Raw genomic sequence first — 13150 nt, forward strand, 5'->3', positions numbered from 1 at the left:
ATTCACGTCATGGAAAAGTCGATAAGTTTAATGAATGTCTCGGTTTGCTTCAGAGATAAGAACAGAACAATGGAGAAGGCTGACTGAGCGCTAGAGTCTCTGTGCCTCAGTGTTTTCTGCTATTGATCTTATACCGTTGCCTTTTACTCAGCTCACTAACTTCGAGCTGTGAGAAATCAGCCAATTTTGGTGAACAGGCACCTCAAAACAGGTCGATTAATAACTGTAATCATAAAACACCAGGGGTTTTAGAAAACAATGAAAAATGCAATTTGTCAGTGCAGTGCAGTTCTTTCAAACCTGGAAGAACCGAGCAATGAACTAGTTACAGGTCCTTCAAAAGTCAAAAATAAAATAAAGCAAATAAAATAAAATAGCATTTAACATTTTTCTTAGTTTATATTTGCAAGAATATGAATTTTATGAAATATGACTTGAATGCACCTCGCATCACAAAGTTGTGTGCAATGAGAATTGAATGAAAAATTCTAACTGAATCCAGAAACTGAACTTATTTATCAAGCAGAACAGAGAATTGTTTAAGAATTTAAGTTTAAGAGAAACATAGTTTTTAATAATGCATTTTACATTCCTTTGAACTATTTCCAATGTAATCTACCCACAAACACACAACATATGAATACATTTCCATATGTTAATATATTTTTAACATTAAAACACAAACATATGAATACATTTCCTTTTTTATGGAAATGACTCATGTTTCATTTATATTTTATAACTGACATTGAAGTGCATATTTTTAAAGGAAGACAGTGGAAATATTATTTAATATGAAATATTCATCATTTGATATTAAAATGTTTCAAGAAAAAAGGTACAGCATTGATGCTGCGATTCAAATTCTGTGGTTCAAAATGTAAATATATATATATATATATATATATATATATATATATATATATATATGTGTGTGTGTGTGTGTGTGTGTGTGTGTGTGTTTGTGTGTGTATGTATATATTTATATTATTAAAAATACTATATATAATTTTTTTTTTTTTTTTTACTTTTGATGTATTTTTATTTAATTTAATATTATAATATTATGTTTAACAACAAAACTTGAGTTGGATACATTTTCTGTTGTGTGAAGTTGAATTGCTGCTCAGTAAAATTCCTAAAATTAAGCACAACCCTAACAAAGTATTTGTGCTCTTACAATATGAAGTTGCATCACAGGTAGATCTTAAAAGTGCATAAGCTGATCTATATAGTTGTTGACCGACAACATGTGAGTAGGTGTGTGTGTGCTTTATAGTTATCTTACGGTGTTCTCCTGTGCCGCCGAGAGCAGCTCTTCATAATAAAGAGTTGATCTACTTCAAAGCAATCATCGGGCCTCTCCACCAGCTGGATCAGAGCCTGTCTGATGTTCTCCTCACTCTCCTGCTTCTGTCGGGCCTGCTTCAGACAGTCATAGACCTTCAGAAACACCTCCTCTCCTAGCTTCTGGCACACCGTCCTAAAAGTCCAAATTTAAATTATAGTTAAGGTAATCCGGTTCGCATTCATGAAGGACTGCAAAAGTCGCAAAACCCGAATGCAAGGTGATTTATGAAGTTCTTGTTCTAAATGTATCCCACAGCATTCGTTCTCGCAATGCATCCAAGCGGGACCTCCCGTAAAAAACACCCCCCCTGACAGGTGTCGGGTATGTGATCAGGCACCGTGAATCACGTCCTCTTCTCAATGTCATCTCTATCAGCACCTTTGGACCCCTCAGCAAGAGCAGAATCTTACACACAACATGCATAATGTAAAATACGTCCACAGCTTACAGACCAAAAATAGAACGTCTTTCCCTTCGAACAGAGTTTTAAAAATAAGTACTGCTTTTGTGAATATGTCCATTTAGTGTGAGACAGCGAGATATCTCAATGAATTATGACTTGATGTAAGTGTTGACCAGGATGGATATTTCCATTTCTTTCTCAAAAATTGACGGTCTAGAGATAGATGAGACAGTATAGTAGTAATGGTCCAAACGAACTCAACGGTGAAGGTCAGATAACAGAAGAAAAAGTAATTAGCTCCATCTGGGTATATCAGAAATTAATAAATGTCATTCTTATAAGCTATGGAATCTCTTGTCTAGGGAACTAAATTGATTTGGACTTTCCAAGACAGGGTACTTCATTGTACTGGGCGATGTAACATTTGCGACTGAAAGTGTAAAAAAGCGAATGATGGATTGCTGGCTGCTCTATAGCTCAGAGGTTTCTGCCGCCATGTCATCTGAGAGGGTTTAAACTTACAAGGTTTGGGTTTGCTTCACTCAGTAGCCTAAAGTCAAAGCAATGCCATCGGTTACAGGATGTAGAAAGAACAAGGAATGAAAAGAGACAGCTGGAAGAGATGAACAATATCACCCTTAAAAGCCAATTAAAAGAAACACAAGGGGTCCAGAAGATATAGTGCCTTTCTTTTGTGTCAGTCCATGTGTATACAGAACTACAGAAGTAGCATCTTTAGCCATTAAGGCCTTGCACTAACAATTTTAAACAAATTATTACATGGTATCACTTTTGATTTTGGTACCTTTGTAAAAAAAAAATACTTAAATCATAAACCTCAGTTTTCTGACAATATAAAGAACTGTGATGGTGATTTTGGTTTTTAACCACCTCCACAAAAATGTAATAAAATAAATCTCTTTTATTCTTTATGATTCATCTGTGCATATGCAAAGAAAAAAATTATGTGTGTTTGTGTTTTGAGACAAGCAACCAAAGGGCATAACACATAAAATTATGATACCGTCACATTAAAATCTTTAGTTTAAATCGATGAACCCACTGTAGCTTTAAAAGTTTGGTATGTGCACTAAAAATATTTTTTACACAGAAATTATTATTATTAAAAAACTGCTATTAAGAGACTGTGTACAATTATAACATAAATGCTTCCATTTCATGCATTTACGAATCATTTATCATTTATAATGAAACGTATTCAAATAGAAGCTAGTTGTCTCAGACATTTGGACCCCATTGAATTTTTTCAAACAAGAAACACCACCTACCACTCAAAGAGAATATGGAAAAATAAAATAACAATTTTGGTAATATTTTGGCCTGGCCTCTAAATCAACATACTTTATGAAAACAAGTCAACTCAAACTGTGTAATGCCCACAGTACTCTTTTAAATGTTTCTCCTTGTGCTCATAAGAAGAAAAAATAAACCCTAGACGAAAACTGTGACTTTCAATTTTTCATTTTTATCTGTATCAAAACACACAGTCACTTCTTATGATAGATAAAAATATTTTAATGGAAAAAACACCCCCTGTTGACAGTTTTATTGATAGTTTGAGAGCATTTTCTTTTGCCCAAAGTTTTGCTTAACTTGGCAGTCAAGGGCATGAGTGAAATTATAAAAACAACTTTATATGTACAACTCAGCAAAACAGGGCAGAAAGGTCAACATTATGATTGTGAATTGATTGTACAAGAATGACTAGGGAAAGATGATTAAAACTGCACTGTCTAATACAAGATCACTTTGGAGAGATGTGATTGAGAGGAAAACAGAAGCAGTTAGAGGGGCCACACTGTTAAATATAAAAGGAGGAAGTGCTGAAAGATATGCATCATTAAAAGGTGGGAAATGGCCAAAATTACATTTGTGAGTCATTTTTGCAGTTCTTGATTAGTCCATTTTCACGTATCTCTTGATGAATAGAAGCAGTTATATGAGAGAATCATATTTAATCAAAAAGAATATGTACACTTCTTTACTGATTGTGGTGGTGAAATCGACGTCCTAAATTCATCTCAAACCTCGTTGGTGCTTTTGTGCCTTAATTAAAGCAAATCGTCACATCCACCATCCAGTGGCCTTCCAGTCTTCCCAGTTAAATGAAAGCCTTTAGAGAGGAACAACGTCAATTAATGTCATTGCTGCTGATTCTGGGTGGGCCTGGTTATGACATAAATCATCCGTGCCCGAGTCAGACTTGTAAAAAGACAAAAACCTAGAGCCACGAGCGAAAAAGGACCAATGGAGTCATTACAGAGAGACAGTGACATGGAGTTAGAGAAATGCTAATTAGCATGTGAATAGTAGATTTAGCGATGATGAGCTGATAGAGTCTGGAATATTTCATTACTTCAGTTAGAGTCTAGTTTGGATTTGGAGGCCATTTGACAAAATAAACAAATGTCTTAATGACAGTTCAGCTATCTAGAATTATTTAAAAATGGTTAATTGCAATTAACTGCTGCAGTTAATGTTTGTTCATTGAAATTAATTTGAAATAAAATAGAAAAATATAAATGTAAATATAATCAAATATATAAATGTAATATCATTTAAAATTGATATTTGAAGTTTGAAAAATTAAATGGATAAAAACCTAAAGAATATATATATATATATATATATATATATATATATATATATATATATATATATATATATATATATATATATATACTGAAACAACAAAGTAAATGACTATTTAACAACATTTATTTTTGAAGTAACAAAAAATATCCATAAATCTTCATGACGTAATCTCTTTTTTCCCACATCTGTTATTTATGTTTGTCAAAGGGGCGATGAAAGGCCAATCCTTTTTAAGCGATTTTATACAGCAAACAGCTGATCAAATGAAACATTTGTGATTTTTAGAAATATTAGTTTCTTTTGCAGCAGTCTTGTATTTCCATAGAAGCATAAAATTAAACACAATTGAACCATATTACAATAAAAACATATTCATATAATGTTCAGTGTAGCGCACAGATTGATTTTAAACACTATAAACTGGTAAAACATCCATTTCATAGACTGCTCCTCCACTTTAACTTTGCCAAACTAAAGCCATTACACAAGCATCCGCAGTGTTTTCCGGTAGGATACCTGTTGTCACTACTTCTCATTAGTTCTGTTATTGCTGTCTTAACAAGATATAACAGGTCACCTGAGAGTGTCGACTGTCAACAGGAAAGTTATGCCTCGAGGCAGACAGCAGTCATATCTTACAGGTGTCAGGCCTGATGAGCAGCAGACAGCTGCTGATGCTGAGGAATGGCAGGGCTGCGGTGGCATCAGCTCCAGCTTCAGTGAGCGCAATCCTCCAGCCTGCTCCATCCTCAGCAGTAATGGGGAGCGTATGCGGTCTGGGATTAAATCGATTGTGCCCCCACCCCTGCCCACTTCAGCGTGAGGTAATTGCTGTCTCCTTCTTTCCACGCTTTCCTGGAGTTTGACTGTGACTCTGGAAGTTTGAGCACTCCAGCACGGTGAAACGGAAAGAGCAAATTATTTGATTTTATGAACTGCATGGAATATGCTTTCAGTGATGTGAAAGTGGCCCATCGTGAGAAGGTTATGGCAATGTCATGAACATGCTTTTAATTAATAGCAAACTTGAAAATAAAAATGTAAAAATATTACAAACTTAAATAATTTTCTATTTTAATACATGTATTATTATTTAAAATATTTTATTATATATTATCATATGTATTCGTTACATATTAATGTATATTAAAATGTAGTTTATTCCTGTGATCTTTACTCAAGTCTTTAGCATGACAAGATTCATTAGAAATCATTCTAATATGATTTCCAGCTTAGAACATTTTTGAAAATCGTATCCAAATTAAAATTTGGATTAATTATCTATGCGTACTAAATAAATTTATTATGTATAAATACACACATACAGTATAAATTTTGAAAATATTAACGTCTATACATTTATATTCTTATATTTTATATTATGTATAAATATATTAAATATAAAAAACATCTTTCTTAAATATATACTTGCATGTGTTTGCGTTTGTATTTATATACACATAATAAATAAACACACACATCAAAAACTTTGATTTTGGAGGCAATTAATCATGATCAATAATCATTTGAGAGCACAAAAAATGTATTGTCTTCCAAAGTGTAACGTTTATGTGGAAAAAGCGATCAACTGTATTATATATCTAATGTATATCCCAATAAAGGAACGGACCTTTTTCCAACTATAAACGTATTTAAAAAATATCTCTCTCTATATATATTTATAAAAATATTTTGCACTATCAATTTCTTTTCCACTGGGATATGATTGCTAGATTAGGGATATGATTACCAGCATTAAAACGATTTGTTATTGATTTTGACAAATAACAGTCTATGCTCAATGTTACTGTCAAACTCTTAAAACTCTGGGGTAAAAAAGGACCAAAAATCTTTGTGGAAATAATATGTTTGTTCATGAGTCAATCAATCGAGATGCATTATAAACGTCCTTTTTTTAGGAAGGACAAAGCTAAATCACGCTAGTTCTAAAGTTTAAGACAATGTAAACGAAAGCAATCAGGCTGCTCTGTTATTATGACTCACGAATTTGTCAGGAAGCCAGGAATAAAGTCAATTATAACTGAGAGACCTCTGAGATCGCAACGACCAGCCCTCTTCAACGCTGTTGTCTCTAAGTCAATTTCAGTCAGTGCTTTCATATAAGAGAGGCGTTCCCGTCTAAGTTGACAAACTTGCTAACACACACACATAAGCCCACCTATATACACACACGCAGTCCATTTCCAGCTGATTAGTGGTGGTAATCAAGGCTGAGCTGCAATCAGCCCCCACTCCCAGCATGATAAACACAGCTCTCCACCCGCCCCTCCACTTCCTGGCCAACTCCAGGCTCTTTCCTCTTGCAATCACCACTCGCCATCCTTCTACAGAGAGCTCCCAAAACCCTGGGAACCTCCTAAACAACAAAAGCGTAATGACTTACAAGCATCTACTGCTCTGGGCCGTTACTTCGACAGCTCAGACATTTCTCAACGGTACCGCTCTGATAAAAGAGGGCCGATATCTCAGTGAATGTACGCTTCCTACCGCAGCTTTGATCAGCTATTTTCAGAGGATTAATGAGCTGCAGTCAACAAAAGAAGTCCTACATAACGATCAACAGAACGTTAACAAGTTTGAGAGAACTCGTGAACCCGTCATGCGCGGATGAGCTTGGTGAAGGAGCGATATCGTCATCAAACGATCGCATCAAACAGCATCATCTTTTGTTTTCAGATATGCCCTTGAGAGCTGTCCTCGAGATATAGCCCAAATGCACATACTGTATAATGTAGCGGAATATAAAGAGGACAATGAAAGAGTTTTTACTGTCAGAAGGGCTGACTCAAGGAGATTCATTCTTCTCAGAGGAAGAGCATGCTGGTCTTCACATGGGGCGTGGGTTCAAATCTTGCGTTTGAAAAGAGGCTTTTAGAGAATTTCTACCAAAAAATAAAAAATAAAAATGAGTTGATACAGGCATGCAACTGTAAGAGGCATTAGAATAGAATGTTATTAAAAGCATCCTTTGCTTTCGAGGTCAAGATTTTGACATGAAAATTTACAGAAATGAAATTAATCACACATGCTGTGACAGGCTAATAGTTAGTCTGATGACATCTGATGATGCTGGTGACCCCGTATCATGTGTCCTTGGACAAGGTAGGATGAGCAACTGAAGTTTAGCTTCAGATTCTTTAGTGAGGGGCACTTTTGATATGTTGTATGATTTTTTTTTTAATTAAAAGTAAAATTAGGTAAAATTATGGTTTTCGTTAAATGAAATAAAATATAAATTGAAAAACTAGAAATGTTTTTCTGTTAACTATCAAATGTAAATAAATAAATAAAAATGTTTATATACACACACATATTTTTAGTTGTAAAATGTTTATTTTATTGTGTGGTAAACGTTTTATAAAAGCAATAAGGTATTTGAGGCAGTGATGCTTATTCATGATACAGCATAGCTTTTGTTAGATAGATAAGATTTACAAACCTTTCCAATATTACCAGATTAAAAATATTTATGAAAAATACACATTTACATTTAGATTTGGTGTACATCTTTCTCCCCTTATTTTCTAACCTCCCTAAGTGGCAAGTAAACATGTTGCCCAATTTCAACAGTTTATTAATTTATCATTGAGAGTAAATTCTAAAATCTTTACTCAAAATTGTGGTAAATTTACCTTTCTGCATTCTTTAACAATCTTTTGAATGTTCTTTAAAACAAACAAATTCAAAATATAAAAATAATAATAAAAAAAAACATTCTAAAATTATTTTGCTACAAAGTTCTTTCAGTTGAAAAGTGACTCAACTGAATAAACCTTACAAAGTAAGAGAATTTGACTTGTTCAGCACTAGAATCTGCCTGCACCTGCATATACCTGAGAACGCATTCACTCCCAATGAAACAAATAGGAGCTGAGAGGAGCTGCATCTGGAAGAACAAGACCGTAGAGTCACCGCACAGCTGACGAGAGGCTGTGTAGGGAGAATGCAGCTGTTGTAAATTGCTACCTGTGCTCTCCTCCTCCCTCCTCCTCATCTTTACGCTCTTATGAGACGTGCAGAGAGGGAGCTGACAGCCTCTAATTCCTGCCCTCACAGGAAGAGCGCTTCTGTTATTAATATCTTCAACCCACACTCAGTAGGGGAGCACAGGCCTGGCCTGCCGTCAGGAAAGGTTCTGCAGTCACGCTGAAAGGAAGACAGAGGACTCTACCAAGCTTATATGGAGAATGGTGCGATACAATACAGATTATAATAATATCAAAAAAGGTATTTTATTCCAGTGACAGCCATAGAAACAATAATGCTGTCTAGGCATATGAAAAAGTATTTTCCAGAAAACTGTTTTTAAATATTTCTCACTGTACAACATCATTTTATTTTTGCTAAAGAAAATACACAACCATTCAAAAGTTCGGTTATACGTTTACATTTCGTCTTATGATCACCAAGACTGCATTTATTTGCAGCCTGAAATATTTTGGAAATATTATTACAATTCAAAATAAATATTCTCTATTTTAATGCATTTTAAAATGTTATTTATTTCTGTTATGAAAAGCTTAATTTTCAGCAGCCATTACTCCAGTCTTAGGTGTCACATGACCCTTCAGAATTCAGTCTAATAATATTCAGCCTTCAAGAAGCATTTCTTAACAATATAAATGCTGAAAACATTTTTCTGCTTTATTTGATAAAAAAAGTTTAAAGGAACAGAACGTATTGAAATTTTCTAACACTGTAAATGTCTTTCCTTTTACTTTTGATTAGGTTAGTTCATCATTGCTAAAGTATAGATTTCTCTCTAAAGAAACCTGACGTTTGCAGGGAATACTTTGTTGCTCTTGCACAGATAAAACAGATAGTGAAGAGAATTATCTCTGTGGAGAGAAAGATGTGTATAAACAACCTAGGAAATGAGAAAAGAAGCTGACGGTAAACAAAAAATGACATAAGATAATCTCCTAAGGAAAGCATCTGTGCACAATAACCTGAAAAATAATAAATTAGCTATATGCATCATAAATGACAATCCAAGCAGAACCTCATATTAAAATGCACCTAGATAAACACTCCACAGGGAGGAGTCACCAAGATTATTGGGTTACAAACACAGCAGCCGCAAATAATTATATATATGTAAGTGTACAAAAAAAACAATAAATATAAATTTTATTGCTTTCAGACATTTGTTCATGTTTGAAAATGCTGTCCAGAGGCCCCTAAATTTAATCTTGAATTCATATAATGTTCATACTATACTCATATAATGCTTAAATTGAATCACACATGGAACAGTGATATATAAAAAAAGGAAATGTGTACTAGAACCTGCCATTGCAATTCAAAGTAATACGAAAGAAAATTGAAACAAAAGGAAATGACAAAGCCATTAAAGTGCTAAATGATCATTTCTAAAATAGTGCTACAGCCTTGATGACATTTTTGCATGCTAATTAGCACCGAAGCCCCTTTTCTCATGTTTGTGGCCTGCTGATGCAGTTTTAGTACTATTTCTGAAAAATCATTAGAGAGTTCACTGTCAGGCTCATGCTGGTTTTAGCTGTGAGCCACACATCTGTCTGGCCCTGTGAAGATCAGACCCGGGCTTTGGGGATTGAAGAGTGGCAGGATGGGTTTAGCTTCATGATCAAGAAAAGCAGGCGCAAATACAGAACAACAGACAATATGCTGATTGCAGTGGAAGGTGGGTTATATCAGAAGTGACCTGGTTTTTAATGGAGCTGGTAAAGCAAAATGTCTGCTTGGAACGGGTCAGCACTGCTTAGACTTTTTTGTTGGGAGACACTTTACACCGTATAGAAACCAAGAGAAACTTCATAAAATCAACAAAGCTATAGGATAGAAGGATGTGGAATGCCCATAAAATGGTTCCAAGTAAGCGCAATTATCAGTGAATAAGACCCATTGTGAGTTGCCTGGGGTGTGTTAGAAACTCTTAAAGAGGTGATGGTTGTGAATAGGTCAAGGATGACACACTCACTCTCTCATGCGCTGTATTCTGCCCTCAGCCATGGAGGTATTGATGCTATTCACTCCCAGAGAACCCAGCTGAGGCTTCTGTTCCTCCGCATCAGATACTGAAACACAAAGGAAGTGCATATACAGTGTCAGATAATAGGTTTGACTGATTTGAATTTATTTGTTATGATTTTGCGTCAAAATACTTGAAATTTGAAAACTAATATAAATAGCTGCTACACATGACTGCATTTACACTGTATGTAAATAAATAAATAAAAATTTTACAAGAAACAAAACTGTAAATGCTTACATTTAACTTTCCATTAAAATACTTACTATTCATCAAATAAATAAGTACAAAAATGTAAGCAGTTTCTTGAGGAGCAAATCAGCATATTAAAATGATTTCAGATCAATCAGATGAATCAGAAGACTGGAGTTATGGCTGCTAATAATTCAGATTTGCCATTGCATTAATACATTAAAATTTAAATAACATTTAAATAGAAAAAAATATTATATGTTTTAAATAATATTTCATAATACTACGGTTTTATTAGTTATATTGATCAAATAAATGCATAAGAGACATCCTCAAAAATATCACCTTTTTTAACAGTAATGTATGTACATATTAAAAAGATTGACTTGGGGTTTCTAACAAGGGGTCTGAATCTGAAGCAATCAGCCTTATTGATTTGGTTTTTCACACAGAGATATACATAACAGATGCAGAAAAATAAGCTAATAATAATAAAAATAAAATCACAAACAACTAACACAGTGCATCCAGTGCAGTGCAATAAATGCATTTATCTGCACATACTTTTCATGTTTTATTATGAGTTATGTATGAGCTCATGTTTATAAGTAGGTGTTTAATTGAATATTGAATATCTAAAAGAATAGTGTATAGAGTTTTCATTGACATCATACTGCAGCTATCAGAGAATAAAAAAAGATAACTGGGCGCAAGAAGATATTTTACATACATAAAGCAAAAGGTTTGTTAACGTTCACTTTTATCCAGGCCAGCCTTGAATGAAGTGAGAGATGTGATAGTGGAGCTCAAGCAGAAAGCAGCATTTCTGAGCTGTCAGCCACAGTGACATGTGCGTTACGGTTCACCAAGCCAAAGCAGATTGTGTGTGTGTGTGTTTCACCAGGTGATGAGGGGACACAGAAATCATGTGTCAGGGACTGTACGTCAAATATGTGTTTGTGTGTATAATATCACTGCTGGTCTTTTAGCAGCATGATCATTAGATGACTAACACTCAATGCAACTATTAATTCTCTCTTTTCTTTCAATCTATTCTTTTTCTTTTGGCTGAGTAAATCTGACACTCTTTGCATTGACAAGGTGGTTGGGAAAAAAAGAAAGAAGATAAGGTTAGAAAATAGTTTCTTCTACTAATGCCAAAAGACCAACCCTGGGCTGATATTACCTGTCTAGAATTGTACTGCTATCATTCATCTTACTCTACAGATGAGATGAGCTCAGAAGTGAGGAGTAACATTTTCATTACAGGTCAATAACGTAATGTTATAATATACGGCCTGATTTAGCAAATTGCCTACCGACTTTCGTGAATAACAGACTTTGACAAAAGCTACTGAGAAATAAAGCTACTGAGAATATCAGCATGCATGAACACACTCACAAATAAATGCTACCTCAAGCCGATATATACAAACACTCAGAAATGTATAGAAAGCCATTGCATTTGATAACAATACCAAGCAGGATGAAGAAGGAATGCACAAACAAGCTTTTCAAACCAAATCATTCCTAAAAGGTGCTATATGATGCGAATAGATTAGAGCAACAACAAAGAAAAGAAAAGAAAAGAAAAGAAAAGAAAAGAAAAGAAAAGAAAAGAAAAGAAAATGTATATAGCACATTTTCACAGTGGTAATTCCAAGTGCTTTACAGAAAAAAAAATCTTAAGTTTCATAAGAAATAAAAAAAAAATAGTGAAAGAATGAAAAAAAAAAACCCATTAAAATGAAGTAAGATTCTAGATTAAAATAAAAATAGCCAGGGATTGATGTGGTCCAAAATGGCAGTTTATATAAAGCACTTGAAACCTAAGAAGGTAAAATAAACCAGGAAAGAAACTAAGTGCTGGACATAAATACTCCAGTTCTATCGATGCACAGAACTTATCAGATGTGGTCAGAGCCTGTAAATAGCCTCATATGAATTGCCTAATCAATGTCTCCATGGCTTCAAGTGGCAGACAAACGGGCTTCCTGACATTCTCACCTCCGAGTCATCAGGAACAAGCAAAAAATCCTCTGTATCACACAGAGAGGGGTCACACTGGAAAATGGGTCATTCATTCTGGAGCTAGATGAGGATTCTCATGTGTCTTTTTTTTTTTTTTTTTTTTTTACGCCTGTGACCTTCAAAAAGCAGTTTTTGTCTGTTCATTGACCTCGTGTGTAATTGGCCAGTCACTATTGTAAAAAGATGCTATATATCTCACAGTGGTAATGGACCAGTGGGGATCATCCAAGAAAAAAGTAGATTTGATGGATTAGTCTTTGTTTTATGCATTTTTTGCTTTGGTTTTAAGTTTCCTGTGTGCAATGGCAGGGAAAATAACATCATATTAATACTCACCAATCGAGTCACCATTCAGAACATCCTCCATGTGTCTGATCATGACCTCCAGGTCACTATCCTGTCACACACAAGGACACACAAGATGGGACACGTTCAGTCTGAAACATACCATATGTTCCCATTGGCCCACATACAAAGACATAATATTATTGGAAATTATAGGGCTGAGAGGGTGCCTCCTGTT

General features: G+C 34.5%; 1 protein-coding gene across 1 annotated transcript in view; it reads right to left on the reverse strand.

The window, feature by feature from the left end:
• Positions 1–1074: 1074 nt before the first annotated feature.
• LOC122360412 (serine/threonine-protein kinase Nek11-like) overlaps positions 1075–13150 on the reverse strand; it is a 46169-nt gene continuing 34093 nt past the window's right edge. The window contains exons 14-16 of the mRNA XM_043260999.1: positions 12964–13024; positions 10354–10450; positions 1075–1483 (exon numbers count right to left, since the gene is read on the reverse strand). Coding sequence (XP_043116934.1) covers positions 1285–1483; positions 10354–10450; positions 12964–13024 — 357 coding nt within the window. The 3' untranslated portion in view covers positions 1075–1284. The remainder of the gene's footprint in view (positions 1484–10353; positions 10451–12963; positions 13025–13150) is intronic.

The sequence above is a fragment of the Puntigrus tetrazona genome, chromosome 16 (genome assembly GCF_018831695.1).
Source record: "Puntigrus tetrazona isolate hp1 chromosome 16, ASM1883169v1, whole genome shotgun sequence".
Lineage (NCBI taxonomy): Eukaryota > Metazoa > Chordata > Actinopteri > Cypriniformes > Cyprinidae > Puntigrus > Puntigrus tetrazona.